We start from the raw sequence: 16,392 nt of genomic DNA, 5'->3' as shown, positions 1-16,392 counted from the left end.
GGTTGCATTTTGTTTGTTGTTGGAGGAAAAAAAAAAAAGTTAAAATTTAAAGAAATCAACCACGTCCATGTATGTAATCTTTTTTTTGAAATGATTTTTTTAATTTTTTTTATGATTTTTTTTTTTTTTTTTATAGGTCACGCAGTCAGTATTAAAGTCTTTTGGTAAATTAAAAACTCATCTAAAAAAATTATAAAGATAACTTATCTTAATAAATAATAAAAGATTGTTATATTATATTAATTTTTTTTTATTTATTTATTTATAATTTTTAATAAATATTTTGAAATATTTAAATCTAAATTATTTATAAAATTAATATTTGAATTAAAACATTGAATTTGTTGTAAATTTTTTGGTAGGGTTGAATATTTTAAAATTGGTGAAGCTTTACCTTGCAATACTAATATTTTTAAATTTTTTGGTAGAGAATTTTCATATGATAAATCTTGATTAAAAGAGCTTCCAAGAGATAAGAAAGTTAAACTGTCGGGTAAGAATTGAGGATTAAATGAATGGTTAAAATTTGAACCAAGTGTTAGACTTAACAATGTATCTGGCAATGCATTTTTTGGTATGACTTGAGTGTAATAATCACCTAGAGTTAATGAGGTTAAATTTTTTGGTAAAGAGTATGGTTGGAATGATACATTATAGTTATCATAAACTTTTAATATCTTTAAAGAAGGTGGTAGTGATTCGGGAAGAATGGCAATAGGTATAGTTGATGTACTAATTGAAAATTCCGAGATGTCTAAATGGGTTAGGCTTCTAGGTAATAAATGCATTGTTGAGTTGTAAAATTGACCAAATTTTAGCTTTGTAATTGAAAGGGGCCAGGAAATTGGAGGATAATCACCCATTGTTAATTCGGTTAGGGTGCTACTAAGAAAAGGTATTCTTTGAGAGTAGTTTTTATTGAAAGAAAGTGATCTAAGGTTTGGAGGCAACGAGTTTAGTCCCAATGGTAAATTAAATCTATTACCAAAATTAATTTTTGTGACACTTGGAGGAATTACATTTGGATGAATATGCTCATTAAAGTTTATAAACTCTAAAGTTTGGCAATATTTTGGTATATCTAAAAGATCTCTTGCTTTCATTACTTTATATTCTAATGTTGTACAATGGTCCAATACTTGATATATTATACCTGAATAGTTTAAATTAAAATACATATGGGTCACTGATTTAGGAATTGTATTATTTTGAATGTTTTGTTGAAAACTGTATCCAAATGATATCAATGTCAAACTGGGTGGAAGTAAACCAGGTAGTATAGGTTGGTTGTACAATGGACCGAATACTATAGTTTTCAGACCCTTGGGGAAAGCGCCCACTGGTATGACTCTATTAAAATTGTTAAACTCGATATGGGTTAATGAACTAGGAAGCATTCTTTCGATTTTATAGTGTTTACATATCCTTGTTGTTATACTTTCTATTAATAGCTTTTCCAAGTTTGACGGTAAACTATATTTGAATAGTTTATTAATTTCACCAGTATTGTGGTTATTAAAATAGGTGTCATCATCTTCAAAAATTTCGTATTCATCATATTCATCATCTTCATTTTCCTCTATTTCTGTGGTACCATTGTTTTCGATTTCGAGAGTTGTATTATGGTCTAAAATTGATAAACTTGATATAAAATTTTTAAACCTATATCTTGATAGATCTTTCATATTTTTGAAATTAAATTTTTTGTTATAGTGAATATTATACAGTCGTAGTGATGATAAAATTTCTTCTCTTAAAACTGAGTTTCTCCATATTTTAAAAAACAATATTGTATTTTGATTATTATTATAATCTATTATCGATTTATTATTTCTGTCACTGTTATTAACATTTATATTTTTTTTATTATTTTCAATTATAATATATAAGCTATAATGTATTTTTAAATTATTAAACTTTAAATGATTTAAACTATTAATTATTTCACAATTATTATTACAAGTACTGTCATTATTACTATTATTGTTATTACAACTATTTATTAAATAATATTCTTCTAATTTTTTAAAATCCTTAATTAAATTTTTAAACTGTATATTATTTAAACCACATATATTCGACTCTATTGTAAAATAGTTTTTATTATTATTTCTATATAAAAAAAATAAATAATTTATTAGTTTAAATATATCTATTTTTTTTATTTTTTTTATTTTTACATTAATTTCTTTAGTTGTAAATAATCTATATAAAACTGATTTATCGATAATATTAATAAGTTGTTTATAAAACTATCGATAAAAGGTACTTCATTTTCATTTTCAAGTACAAAAGATACAATGTTTCTATCCATTACACAAAAAAAAAAAAAATGGATATTTTTAAAAATTTAATTAATTTATAAAAAAATTAATAAAAAAAAAAAATAAAAAAAATTAAAAAATATAAAAAAAAAAAATTATTTTTTATTACAACACACATACATTTTCTTCATTTATTGAATCTTCTTTATCTTGATTGGGTTTGTAAAAGTGTTTATAAAAGATAATATCTTATAAACTAATATATAATTTTTATTTATATTTAGTACAAATTACAGTTTAATTTGATTATTAATAAAATAGGACAATCGTTAGAATACAGTTCCATACAAAAAAATAATAATCAAGATCTAACCAAACTAAAAAAAAAAAGTTAACAAAACAATAAGTAAATATAAAAACAAAGGTTTATGAGATTTCTTTTATTATTTTTATTTTTAAAATTTTTAAAAATAGTTTTTTTTATTATTTTATTTTATATTTTTTAAAGATATTTATTTTATTATTTTAATTATTTATAGCGTTGATTTGGAATTTACTTCCTATTGGTAAATTAATTGGTGAGGTTGTTAAAGAAACATTATCGAATACACCATCTGAAAATAATGTAAAACTGAATTGACCATTATTAGATACCATATTTACTGAAATTAAAGTTGAGTTCCAAGCAATATCAAAAGTTGAGCTATAGTAATTTAGTGATCTAATTTTAAGTGATGTAACTCCATATGGTAATTGAGGATAGAATGTAAGATAATTTGGATGGATTCTAAGACCTCCAAAACCATTAATAACACCTTGAAGGAAACCTCCTGCACCTGTAATAAAATTAGTTGTACCACCACTAAAAATAAAAATTATTATTAATATGGTTTAAAATTTATTATGATAAAATTAAAGTTTGGATTACTTACGTTGGAGTTTCGGTCCAAACTAAAAATGGTTTTTGAGCATTTGCATATGCTTTTGCCCATTCTTTTTGAGCATTTACTAAATCACCAAGCTCCAACCAACCAACAGTATGCATAGAATAGGTCATAGCTGGGCCTTTTGATGTAGTTTTTGATTGATAATATATTAAATCGTTTGTACGTACTTGTTGAGACATATTATACATTAATGGATAACCTAAAAGAACGACATCGGCTTGTTTAATAGTTTCACCACTGTAACCGTCATATTCTGGATGCCATTGTAATTCTTCGTCAAAAAGAACAACCATGTTATCAGCAATGTTTTGCCATTCTTCAACTGGAGCACTTGTATCGCCAACAATAGATGCAGCTTCGATAGCCCATTTTAATGCCATGCTTACTACAACATTGGTATAAACTGAATCATCTACGCCAACTGCATATTCATCAGGTGGAATGATTGTATTAATTGAAAAAGTACCATTTGGATTTGCAACTACTCTACTAGCCCAAAACTCTGCTATTCCTTTGACTGTTTGATAACCAGTTTGGGATAACCATTCTACATCACCAGTTGCATAGAAATATTGTCTAAAAGCAAGAGAAATATCAGCAGTGATATGCTCTTCAAGAACACCAGTAGGAGCATCCAATGGACATGCTTCAGCACCAGTAAATGCTGACTCCCATGGATACATTAAACCGGTTACATTTGGATATACAAGTCTATAAGTTAAGGCCTTGAGATGAGCTTCTTTCATATTATTTACTCTGTATTGTAAGATAGCACCTTTTGCAATTTCTGGTTGTAAAACAATTAGATTTGGATACATCCAAGTTTCGGTATCCCAAAATCCGTGACCATGATAACCATTTGATGACAAACTACCTGGAGATAAACCGAATGGCCAGTCAGCTCTAACCGATGATAAAATATAGTAAAGTGAAGTATTGACTATTTGAGCAAGAGGTAAATTGCCACCAATCTCGATACCTGAATCCCAAACTTGAGCCCATGAATCTTTATGAATATCTAATAAATCCTCTTGAGAGCCTACACCCTTTACATACATTTGACTGCATAAATCTACATAATCACTAGACTCGATATTTGTGTATAATGAAGTGATGAAATAAAAAGTTTTAACTGTATTGGCTGGAACGATAGTTTGCGATGGTACACCAGATGTGGCAATTGCTACTGATGTCATAAAACCATTTGGTAACTCTGGTGTTAGAATTGTAGCAACATAAGTTTGAAAACTAGAGCTGTGTGTAGTTGTGTTTTGAATTTTAAAATCTGGTGTACTTAAAGTGGAATTTAGATGGAGTGTTAAAGTAAAAGATTTATTTGAAGCACTATTATCAACAGTAATTTCTTGAACTAATAGATTTCTAATGGTTTGGTGTGCATAAAAAGTTTGAGTTGCAGTTGTATTTGCATTTGACTTGAATGAATATTCTCTTGTGTAAGTTCCATTTTGAATATCTAAACCAGCATACACTAATCTTGAACCATTTAAAACAATATTTTGAAAATTTGGAATTGATGCCCTGTGTGATGGATTTGAAACTGCGAATGCAGGACCATTAAAAACCCCACCTATATAAATTGAGTTGGTACCAATGACATAAGCTGCATAACCATTACCAACACTGGTCATCAAATAAGCTGCTGGTTCGACATTAGATGATATTAAATTACCTGTTTTAACTCTATTTGTCCACCATGCTGGTTGTGATGATATCTTTTTTTTTTTAAAAAAAAATTTAAAAAAATTCAAAAAAATTAATTTTTTTATTCCACAAAACAATTTTATTAAATAATTAAAAACAATAAAGTAAACAATATACGAACCTTTGAAACAAACAACAAACTTACTAAAATAAATAAATAAAATATGAGATATTTCATTTTTCTATGGTTGTCTTTCCTAAGATGAATTAAAAATGATTACATTTGAAAAAAAAAAAAAAAAATAGATTTTTCGGATACACTGGTATTAAAAATTAAAAAAAAAAAAAAAAAAAATTAAAAAAATAAATTTAATCATATTTCCCAAATAAAATATCTTTTTTGTAAATTTTAAAAGAAAAAATTCAATTTGGGGTAAATATGATTTTAGACATTTGATTATATGAGCAAAAAAAAAAATAAAAATAACTTTGCTAGTTTATATGAATTTATTTTTTCTTTTTTTAATAATATATAAAATCGTAATATTTATTATACAACTGTAATTATTAATAATATTTTATATCTAAACTGCCATTTGAGCAACCTTTTGTTCCTTTTCTTTCTGTTCTTTTTGTTCTAAATAAAAAAATAAATATTAGTATAAGATTGGGTTTTTAAAAATATCACCATAGATGTTTACTTTGTTTACCTTCTTCAATAGCATGTTCAATTGGTACCTCAATTTTAGGTTTTTCTTCTGGTATTTTTGGAAATTGGGGTTCTGTTAACTAATTTTATAAAATGAAAAATGTTAATAAAAGAACAAATACCTAGAAATATAATGTTATGTATATTTACTTGTTTTTCCATTTGATCTAATTCTTCTAAAAGAGCATCCTCCTCTTCTTGGCTGAATTTACCACTTAAAGCTTCTGAAATATCATTTTGGTATTGAATAGCCTCTTCTGTTTCAGACATTAAGTTTTCAACATCCTCGAGAGACATTTCTTTTTGAATATCTTTAAGAGCCTCATTACCTTGTTTAAGGCTTTCAAAGATTCTATTTTGAATTTCAGCTTGTTCTATATTTGAAATAAGTTCCTCTATATTTTGTAAATTTGCAAATGAATCCTCTAACAATTTCTCTTGATATTTCTTTTTTTTTAATGCTAATAATGCTTGATTCTTTTTACCTTGTTTTGCACATTCTTTTGCTATAGTAACCTCTCTTTGAATAATAACATTTAACTAATTTTAAAAAGAAAACATCATTGTTAATAAACATTCATTTGTATATTGTATAAATTATAGTAACCTAATGACCGATATTACTTGTGTTTGATAATTTTTTAATTTATCTCTTTGTATTTTTAAATTTAAAACTGCTTTATCTGTTTTACTAATTTTACCATCATCTCGATTTCCTGAACAATGTGAAAATAGTATACCCATTTCTTTTATTTATGTATATATATTATATTGTGTATTATTATTATTATATTATTTTTTTGTGTGTTATTTTAGAATATATAATAAACTATATAGGTAAACTAAAGAATGTACTTTATTATAAGCACACCCTATTATATTTTATTAAGAAATAAAAATATTATGTAATTCTATAAATTATTATTATTATTTTATAAATAATAAATAAAATCTATTATTTTTTAATTTTTTTTAAAATATTTTTTTTTAATTTTTATTTTTTTTTTATTTTTTTTTAATTTTATTTTTTTTTAAATATTTAAGTTTTTATGTTGGAAAATAATATATGATTTAATTAATGAAATTTAAATACTCATCACCTTTAAATTTAATAATTGATACATTTATAATTAAAAGAATTAAATTTATATCTACCAAAAAATGGATAACAACAAACTTAATTTTTTAATTTCCTAAAATAAACCAATAATAAAATAACTTTAATAATTAATAAAAACCCTTTTTTTATGGCTTTATTCAAACCAATAAATACTAATTTTAGTTATTTTGGGTTTATGAGTGTGTTTATTTTTATTTGATTTTTATTCAATGAATTTAAAAAAAAAAAAAAAAGATTTTTTTTTTTTATAAATTCCAAAAATTTTTTTTATTTTTCATTAAATATTTTTAAAAATAAAACTTCCTTTAATTAAAATATATATATTTAAATATAATAAATAAAAATACAATAATGTCACAACCATATACTTTACAAAAACCATCTATTGAAGTAGCTTTGGAAGAACAGATTGACCAATTATATAAAAGGAAATTGGCAAGATTACCAGTTTTCAAAGATTTACCTCGTCTAGCAGGCAGAATTCATATCGAAAAATATAATGATACTGGGATACCAAAAACAATAGACGAACCAAGCAAAAAAAGAAAAAGCAAAGCATTATCATTGAGATTATCAGAAGACATTACAACAGAAGGTAAATTAGATGAAGATAAAATCGAACTACAAGACGAAACTCCAGCTTCAAAAATTTGGAAACAAGTAAAGAATGTTATTTTTACATTATCAGAAATGTTTGATGATGAAGAAACTCAAAATAAAATTAAACAAACTTTTAATAGCTCAGAGCCACCATCAGATTATCAATTATCACTTCCAACACTATTTAGCAGTGTAAGTAAAATTAAACCCCCAACTATTTTTATGAATAAAAAACTAATATAACTTTCTTTTAATTTTCAGTGTATGAACGAAGATACAAGTAAAGTGGTTAAAGTTTTAAAACTTATTCACCAAAATATTATATATATTGGCTGTTATGAATTAAAGCTTCGTGTTCCTTATTTATTAGCAAATATGACCAAAGATGTCAGAGGTGAATTAGGTTGGAGGATTGAAGTGTTTGAAGGTAAAGATACAGTCACTGTTACACATATCAGAAGAGAAGAATCATTACCAACAGCAGGCGAAAAAAAGCAATTTCAATTAGAGTGGAAACTACATATTGTATTAAATAAAGATTTATCAGAAATCACTTTTGCAAGTTTAAAAATAACCGATCTTATTTTCCCAAATGATGTAGACCCTCAATTTAAGCAAGAAATCAACAGAAATTTATGTTCTGGTAATTTATTTATTTATTAAAAAAAAAAAAAAAAATCACAATAAATTGTATTAAAAATATTACTATTGTAAAATAAAAAAAATCATAGTGTTTATATTTATATTTTTGTTTATACCCTTTTTCTATTATAATCACAAAAATAAAAAAACCAGGATGCGTCCCCCAAAATAAAAATTAAAAAAATTTTACGAAATTGAGGAAAAATATATTTTTTTTTGTACATATAAAATAAAGTTTATTATTTTATTTAATTTTTTCTTGATTTTATTTTTGATCTATACATTGTTTGAGATAAGCTTGTTTAATTCTTAATTCTTTTTTGTTTCTTTTTTTTTTTCCTTTTTTTATATATTAAAAAAAACTCAGTAATTTAATTTTGGGTAATAAAAAAAAATTTTAAACTATATTATTATATTATTATTATTTAAATTTATGGTTGGTATGATGGTGGTTGTGGTTGATATGGTTGTGGTTGGTATGGTTGTTGATAGTATTGTTGTTGTTGTGGTGAAATTGGTTGTTGAGCATAGTATGGTTGTGGTTGGTATGGAGCATAGTGTTGTGAACCTGCTTGATATACAACTGGGGCTGGAGCAACAATAACAGTTGTATGATCGTGGTGTTTATTATTATAATGACGAACAAGACTTGGAAGTAAAAAGATATCAACTAACCAGCCAATACCGAAAACTATAAAAAAAAAAAAAAAAATAGGAATGGTTAGAAAGTCTTTATTTTATAATATTGATTTTAATAGTGTTTTTTAAATACATACTACCACCAGTAAAGAGGTAAACAATACCTGAAATAGTACGACCAAGGTAGAATCTGTGAATACCAAGAAGACCTATGAGAATGTAAAAAAAATTAAAATATTAATATAAATTTAATTTTTTTTTTTTTTTTTTTTATCCTGCTAGAAAATACGTACCTAAAAAGAACCAAAGAATATAGGCAACCAATAAAGAGGCATGGTGATGATGGTGATGATGACTCATTTTTATAATCTATATTTTAATTTGTATTTATAATACTATATTTTATTTATATTGTTAATGTTTTTATTATTATTATTATACTAAAATATAATATATTTTATATTCTGTGTTTATATATAAATAAAATTTAATTTAATAATAAAAAGTAAAAAATAAAAAAAAACTAAAAAACTAAAAAAATTTTAAAAAAAAAATAAATAAAAAAATAAAAATAATTTAAAAAAAAATATTTTTAAAAATTTAAAAAATTTAATTTTTCAAGAGAAATTTTTTTTAATTATAATTTTTATATATTTTTATTTGGATCTATAAAAAAGTTTTTATATACATATAAAAATTAATAATTAAATAATCTGCTAAAAAATATTTAATAAATTATTGTATGTGAAAAAAAAAAAACAATAAATTAAATTATTAAAAAAAATTAAAAAATAAATTTCAATTTAAAATTATTTGGAAAAATAGTGTGTGTTTTCATCTATGTTTGACACTTATATAATAATTTGTGGGTGGGTGTGATAAAACAGAGTTTTTTTTTTTTTTTTTAAATTATTGTAATGGTTTATAATACGTGTTTATAAAAAAAAAAAAATATGAGTTTATTTGTGCTTATTTATATACATTATTATTTATTATTTATTATTTATGGTTTTTTTAATAGTTGAGATAAGTTATTTATAATTTTTAAATCTGATAGAGGTAAGTCTTTTCCTTTTTCATATTTATCAAATGATGGGGTTTCGTTTGATCTATTTATAAGACATGGAACAAAACCATATTGAAAACTTCCAACACAATCTTTTCCAACACTGTCACCTACATACATAATTTCATCTTTTTTAAGTGATGGATCGTCGAGAGAAGCCAACAGTTTTTGATAGGAAAAATCGAATATTTGAGGACTGGGCTTTTGGTAACCTGATTCAATGGATGTGGTAATAAAATCATATCTTTTATTTGGGAATAAATAATGTTGCTTTTCTAATGTTGACAATTGCTCTACCCTGTTGATTTGGTCATCAGTTAGTTTAAAGTACTTTATTAAATCTAGACTCTTTAAAATGGTGTGTAACCTTTCGTCAAAATTGCTAATGACTGATAGATGAATACCATTTTCTTTTAATTTGTCTAATGTTGGAATAACTTCGTCGTAAACCTCCCAAAATTCATGTTCGTTTGCTTTTGTAATTAACTTTGATGAGTTTCTGTTGGTTCCAAAACAATCATATAACTCTTTATATGCCTCGTTGGGTATATTTTCAATTTGATTCTTTGATAGATTGGTTGATGAGGTTTCAACTAATGATTTCATTAAATGCTGCCACCATTTAAATCCACATATTTCATTACCATCTTTATCATAATAAAATTTACCATCATTGTTCAATTTTGCATAACCATAACTTGGATATTCTTTTGACAAATTTGAAAATATTTTTAAAAAGTTTTTATTTAATTTTTCTGAATTTAATTTAATTCCATATTTTGTAAATATTTTTTCCTTTTTTTTTTTTCAAATAAACAAATATTAGTATTAAAAACCCCATTATAATAACAATAATATTATAATAAATAATACAAACATAGTTACTTCCAACACTACCTCTAACTTTAAATAAGGTTCCAGTTGCATCAAATGTGATTGCTTTTATTTTATTCATTTAAATTGAAGTTAACCAATTAATATAAAAAAATAAAAAATTAAACAAAATTTTTTTTAATTTTTAAATTATTTTTTTGTTTTTTTTATTATTTTTTTTTAATTTTTTTTTTATTTTTAATTTTTTTTTTATCTTTATTTATAGTAATTATCAGAATGACAACACCAACATCAAATTATATGTCACCACCAAGCACAAGTGGGGCTCAAATAGAGAGTTCTATTCAATTTAATATGGAAGAATATCAAATGTTTCCATTGGTTTTAGATATAATCTCAAGAATTAAAGATGATGAAATTGATTTAATTAGAGCAATCAATTTAACAAATGATAGAAAACAAAAAGCAATTAATAATTTTAAAAAATTACCAGGAATAAATAGATCATTGGAAGAACAGGAAAAATTATTAAAACAACATAAACAAACATTACAGAAAAAAGTGTAAGTTTAATAAATAAAAAAGAAATCTATTACCAAGTAATTTTTCTTACACATTATTATTTTATACCAGCGAACTTTTAGAAAAATTAAAAAAACTAGAATTATTCCAAAAATATAAAGTTGAAACAAATCAAGATTCAGAAATGAAAGATAACAATACTGAAAATAACACTGAAAATATTACTGAAGTTAATAAAAACAATAATGAACAAAAAATTGAAGAAACAGAAGAAGAAACATTACAACAGGACGATGACAATAAACAGGATACAAAAGAAGATGAAGATGTTGAAAATAAAGAAGATGAAGAAGATGAAGAAGATGAAGATATTATGAAAGAATAAAATAGTAATCATAATACTTTAATACATAAAATAAATAAAAATAATTTCTTTCAAAACAAATAAATCTTTTTTATTTTATTAAAAAAAATAATCAAATTATATAAAACTATATTATATTTCTTATTTATTTATTTAATTAAATATTGGTTCGCTTATACAATTAATAAATAAATGAATTTCGTTTTTATAATTAACTTTAGGTGTTGAGATCCCACTAAAATAAATATTCTTTCCTACTAATTGATTTAATTGTTCTTGGTATTGTTGAGCATATCCATGTTCGATTGGGAAATTTAATATGTTTCTGCAATAGTTGCTGTCAATCTAGTGATAAAGTATTAGAATAATGTTTTTAATTAAATAGGGTTATATTATTAAAAAGAGTACTTACTTTTAATATTACAATGGTTTCATCGTCTTCGTTGTTATCATCTTCATTAAACTCTATTATATTATTATTGCTGTCATAATTAAACAATTTGATTCTTAATTTTAATTTTACCAATAACAAACTATTTACTATTGATCTACAGTTGGAGCAAAATAATTTTTCGGTGGTATAGTGGTTGTTTTCAATTAGATGTTCTGCTGGAAAAGGTGAGACTGGTGAATGACATTGTTTACAACCACGATATACGATGTTGTCTCTTTTGCAATCTATAACTTTACCTTTGAAATTCAAAATGAACTGGTATTGATAGTAAAGCCTAAATATATTTTCATTTAAATTTTTATTTGATAATGGTATAAAATCTTTTATATGCTTCAAAATTTTAGTTGATTTCATTTGTGTTGTTTCGTCATTGGAAGAGTCGTAAATTTGAATTTGTTGTTGATTAACTGCCATATCAGTATCAGCGTTACTGCTGCTTTGTTCGATTTCAATGTGCGAGAACTTGTCTACTAATAATATTGGTTTCCATTTGTAAGGGAATTCGATAGAGCAATCGTTGGCCACTATAAAATCACCAATTTTTATGTTGTCTAAAATATCTGATCTATAGTCCTGAAATTTAATACCTATATTGTGTTGTGGCTCACTTGATTCTTCCATAGAGTCTACGAGGTAGATTGAAATAATGTTTTTGTTTTTCTTTCTATCATCAATAAAGATTACTCTACCTTTTAAGGAAATTCTTTGATAATAGTCAAGTTCGCTGTCATAGGTTACCAGGCTTTTGGCTAGTGCATCAAATACTTCACCGATGGTTCCGATTTTATTTGGTAAATAATGATATGTAAATGTTTGATTTTGGGTAGATCTTGTATAGCAGACACTTGTTGGTGATACTCTAAATGTAGAAATACTAAAGCTATCTCTTTGATCAGATACAAAGTTTGGATAGTATCTATAAAAGAAAGAGCCAAAGAATGAGTATTTACTTTCACTCTTTACAGAGATGAATAGTAAATCAGTGATAACAATTTCCTTTAAGAAGCTATCGCTTGTGAATACTCCACTCCATTGATCAATAAGTTGATGGGGTATTTCGATTTCGACCATTAAACCATTTTGATTACCTGCATAGACTGTATAATTTGGATCTCTTGATGTAGGTTTGATAACTTTAAAAAATATTAAATGTAATTTGATATTAACTGAGTTTTGAGAGATCTTTTCTAATTCTGTAGTTTCATTATTTAATATTAAATAGTCAATGGATTCATCTGGATTATTGGCGTCTACTTTTTTGGTATTTGAATGGCTTGTTTCATTTTTTTTTAAGATTTGCGATTTCAATAAATCTGATTGTGGTTGTTTAATTAAAAGTATTTCTAATGCGCTTGATAATTTATCTTCATCAGATAACAATGAGTCTTGACCATCTACAACAGTAGTGGATGTTGTATTTGAATGTGATATATGTGAAAGAATTGTAATAGATTTGTCACTCTGAACTAGTTGCCAATATTCGACAGTAACATGACTACCCAATTTTAATTTTAATTCTGTTTTTGCGGTCATCGGGAATAAAACTGTGATGAATTTGGTTGTGGTAGTATTATCTTCATTATTATCTACCCAATTGGTACATTTACAAATTGTAACATAAACATGTGGTTGCAATAGTGATGGTAATTCAGTGATTATAACATTTAGATCCCTCTTGAAATGATTTGGTAATGTTGACTTTGCATTAATAGTGATATTTGACTTTCTCGAATAAATATCCATACAATATTGTTTCTTATTTAATGCTTTTGATAATTTCTCTACTAGGCCTCCTCTCACATGATTTTTATTTAGTTTTAACTGTTTGGTTGGTGTTGAATGAGTGCTTGTATTGTGGTCAGTGGGGTTAGTATTCTTTGACATAAGGTTTCCCAACCATTTGTTATTTTTTAAGCTACTATCAAATTGTGATTTATTTGGAGTCTGTTGAATACCCGATTGATAGTCATTTGTAATAATTTCGTCTTCATCACTATCAGTGTTTATTATATCATCTTCATCATCTACTTTGATTTCATCTTTTAATAGTTGTGATTGCTTAGTAAGTTTAAATATATTTGTTGGAGGTTGTTGTTTAGTTGACAAAGGCTTGGGTGGTGTTATTGGTTTGTTTTTTTCGCTATCAATACTATCATTGTTGTTACTATCATCGTCTTCAATCTCTTCGTTAACATATTTGTATTTGGATGAATTTGGTGATCTTCGCACAGAGTCTTTGAATGTTGGAGGGGTTGGAGAATAGCTGACCTTATCATCGTCTACAATTTTGTCTTGTGTGGGGTTGGCATGGCTAATGTCATCAACAATACTATCGTTTCTTAATATGGCTTTGTGGTAGTCATCATCATTTTTAATATCTTCAATTTGATCAATACCACTTTTAGAAAAATCATTGTCATCTTCTATGACTTCTCCCCAATCAAAACCTTTTGAAGATAGGTGGCTGCTGCTTCTAATTATTGTTGTATTGGCTGGTTTTTTTGATTGTGTTTGAGTTAGTGGTGCTGATCCTACAACTGCTGTGGTGGCTTTATATGATGATGGTTGGGTATTTGAAAATTGTGATAATGAGCTATTATATTGTTGGGTTCCACCGTTATAATCATTAAAATAGTCACCATTATAGTTATTTGATGATACTACCTTTTGAGTTGCTTCAATAGAGTCTGAATAGTCTAAAGAGCTGCTATATGTGTTATTATTATTATTATTATTATACGAATATTTGTTTTGAGATAAATCTTTATACATGTTGCCAAAATGTTTTTTATCTTCTTTAAAACTATCAGATCTCTTTGAGAGAAATGGGTAAACTATATTTTGTTGTTGTTGTTGTTGTTGTATTTGCTGTTGATTTGATTTTTTTTGATTTTGTTTATTTGTAATTAACAGTTTTGGTTTTGGTTTTGGCTTAATTTGATTATCAGTAAAAAGTACTTGGTTTGTATTGGGTTTAAGTAAACTGGCATCTTGGGTTGGTTTTAATGAGGGTGTAATGGTTGATTGTGTATGAAATATATCGTCATCATCATCAATTTCTTCGTGGGTATTATCATTGTTTTGGGAAAATATATTATAATCCTTTCTTTTTTTTGGAGAGTTTTTAAAAGGTGAATTTGGTTTAGTTGGACTTACATGATAGTTTTTAATTGTGTTGTTATATGCTGTATGTTGTGGTTGCGGTTGCGGTTGTTGTTGGTAAAAATGAGGTTGAGGAGTATTTTTAATTGGACTTTTTTGAGGAAAATTAGTTGGTTTTTGATAAATTTGTGGTTCTTGGAATGGATTGTCATTGTTTTTTGTATATTCAAATTGTAATGGTTGTGCTTTATTAAAATTTTGTCTTTGTGGTGTTTGTTTTTGTGGAGTGGTCTCAAACTCTAGTTTCGGTGCTCTTGTGTAATTTACATGTTGGCTGTTGCTTTGTTGATAGTTATTTATTGTTGAGGGTTGTTGCTGTATATTATTAGAATCATTAAATTGTAATACCCTAACCCCATGACGATTGTTATTTGTTGTTTTAGATACAGCATCATCATCAAAAATATCATCATTAATTTTGTTTGTCCCTAAAAGTTTTTAAAGAGTTGTTAATAGGTTTGGGAGTTTAAAAGAAATTCTTATAAAAAATTAATAATAATTTATTATTTAAAGCTTACCAAAACTATTTTTTTTAAAAGGTGATGTAAATTGATTTGGTGGGTTTGATTGGCTAGATAGGTTGTTATTTTTAAAAGGTGATTTTAATTTGGCTTTAAATCCCCCATCTGTAATTGGTTGAGGTTTCGATGAATATTGATTCCAATTTATACCTGAATCTTTTTTAAAAGGTGATTTTATATTATTTACATTATTATTATTATTATTATTGTTATTTACAGTTGTTTTTAAACCAAAGATATCATCATCATTATTGTTATTATTATTGTTATTATTACTATACATGTTGTTGTTATATGTGGGTTTAAATGGAGAGTTGGAAACTATACTATGTTTTGGTTGTATATTATTATTTCTGGTTGATTCAAACTGAATATTATCATCTTCTATATTTTCTATGGAATATTTATTTGCTTTGGCTAATTCATTATCTTGTATATCGATATCTTCATTTGTAATGCTGTCTTGTTCCAATATCTTATTTTCGTCAAAATCAAATGACTCTCTTAATGTTTTCTTGCTCTGTTGTTGAGGGGATGTAACAATTGGCTTTTTATATATATTGTTGTGATTATTACTATTATTATTATTATTAAAGTTATTGTTAATGAAATTATTATTATTGTTTGAATTTTTTAAATTATTATTTTTATTTCTTGTTTGTTGTTGCGAATTACTATATTCATAATCTAAATCTTTATATTTTTCATCGTAATTTGGTAACTCAAAATCATCATTACTATTATTGATTTTTTTATTATTTGATTTCATTTGAATTTATTAAAATAGCTATTTAATTTATAAAAAAAAAAAAAAAATTTATTTTTTTAATTTTTTAAAATTTTTTTTTTTTTTTTTTCATTTTTTAAAATTTTTTTTCTCATATTT

At 25.0% G+C, this 16,392-nt stretch overlaps 8 protein-coding genes across 8 annotated transcripts; 2 read left to right on the top strand and 6 right to left on the bottom strand.

Annotated features, from left to right (window-relative positions):
• Positions 1-338: 338 nt before the first annotated feature.
• Positions 339-1,853, bottom strand: DICPUDRAFT_17674 (uncharacterized protein; the record flags this gene model as incomplete). The annotated part of the gene is made up of 2 exons (XM_003288147.1): positions 339-667; positions 734-1,853. Coding segments are annotated over 2 exons (1,449 nt in total), but the record flags the coding sequence as incomplete, so codon positions are not given.
• An 868-nt stretch (positions 1,854-2,721) lies between these two features.
• On the bottom strand, positions 2,722-5,111 carry DICPUDRAFT_97948 (uncharacterized protein; the record flags this gene model as incomplete). Its single annotated transcript, XM_003288146.1, has 3 exons — positions 2,722-3,126; positions 3,197-4,944; positions 5,079-5,111. 3 exons carry the CDS (start codon positions 5,109-5,111, stop codon positions 2,790-2,792), a joined length of 2,118 nt encoding a protein of 705 aa, XP_003288194.1. The 3' UTR covers positions 2,722-2,789.
• Positions 5,112-5,732: 621 nt separating this feature from the next.
• On the bottom strand, positions 5,733-6,299 carry DICPUDRAFT_11107 (uncharacterized protein; the record flags this gene model as incomplete). Its single annotated transcript, XM_003288145.1, has 2 exons — positions 5,733-6,122; positions 6,207-6,299. Coding segments are annotated over 2 exons (483 nt in total), but the record flags the coding sequence as incomplete, so codon positions are not given.
• Positions 6,300-7,053: 754 nt separating this feature from the next.
• On the top strand, positions 7,054-7,965 carry DICPUDRAFT_152412 (uncharacterized protein; the record flags this gene model as incomplete). The annotated part of the gene is made up of 2 exons (XM_003288160.1): positions 7,054-7,494; positions 7,564-7,965. The coding sequence occupies 2 exons, from the start codon at positions 7,054-7,056 to the stop codon at positions 7,963-7,965; spliced, it is 843 nt and encodes a 280-aa protein (XP_003288208.1).
• A 410-nt stretch (positions 7,966-8,375) lies between these two features.
• DICPUDRAFT_33672 (uncharacterized protein) lies at positions 8,376-8,943 on the bottom strand (the record flags this gene model as incomplete). Its single annotated transcript, XM_003288144.1, has 3 exons — positions 8,376-8,635; positions 8,721-8,792; positions 8,877-8,943. The coding sequence occupies 3 exons, from the start codon at positions 8,941-8,943 to the stop codon at positions 8,376-8,378; spliced, it is 399 nt and encodes a 132-aa protein (XP_003288192.1).
• Positions 8,944-9,586: 643 nt separating this feature from the next.
• Positions 9,587-10,604, bottom strand: DICPUDRAFT_79010 (uncharacterized protein; the record flags this gene model as incomplete). Its single annotated transcript, XM_003288143.1, has 2 exons — positions 9,587-10,444; positions 10,527-10,604. 2 exons carry the CDS (start codon positions 10,602-10,604, stop codon positions 9,587-9,589), a joined length of 936 nt encoding a protein of 311 aa, XP_003288191.1.
• Positions 10,605-10,759: 155 nt separating this feature from the next.
• DICPUDRAFT_152409 (uncharacterized protein) lies at positions 10,760-11,390 on the top strand (the record flags this gene model as incomplete). Its single annotated transcript, XM_003288159.1, has 2 exons — positions 10,760-11,046; positions 11,069-11,390. 2 exons carry the CDS (start codon positions 10,760-10,762, stop codon positions 11,388-11,390), a joined length of 609 nt encoding a protein of 202 aa, XP_003288207.1.
• A 132-nt stretch (positions 11,391-11,522) lies between these two features.
• DICPUDRAFT_33662 (uncharacterized protein) lies at positions 11,523-16,275 on the bottom strand (the record flags this gene model as incomplete). The annotated part of the gene is made up of 3 exons (XM_003288142.1): positions 11,523-11,714; positions 11,782-14,161; positions 16,007-16,275. 3 exons carry the CDS (start codon positions 16,273-16,275, stop codon positions 11,523-11,525), a joined length of 2,841 nt encoding a protein of 946 aa, XP_003288190.1.
• Positions 16,276-16,392: the final 117 nt, after the last annotated feature.

The sequence above is a fragment of the Dictyostelium purpureum genome (genome assembly GCF_000190715.1).
Source record: "Dictyostelium purpureum unplaced genomic scaffold DICPUscaffold_125, whole genome shotgun sequence".
Classification (NCBI taxonomy): Eukaryota; Evosea; class Eumycetozoa; order Dictyosteliales; family Dictyosteliaceae; genus Dictyostelium; species Dictyostelium purpureum.
Note: the sequence above shows the minus strand (reverse complement) of the source record. Positions and strands in the feature narration are given on the sequence as shown.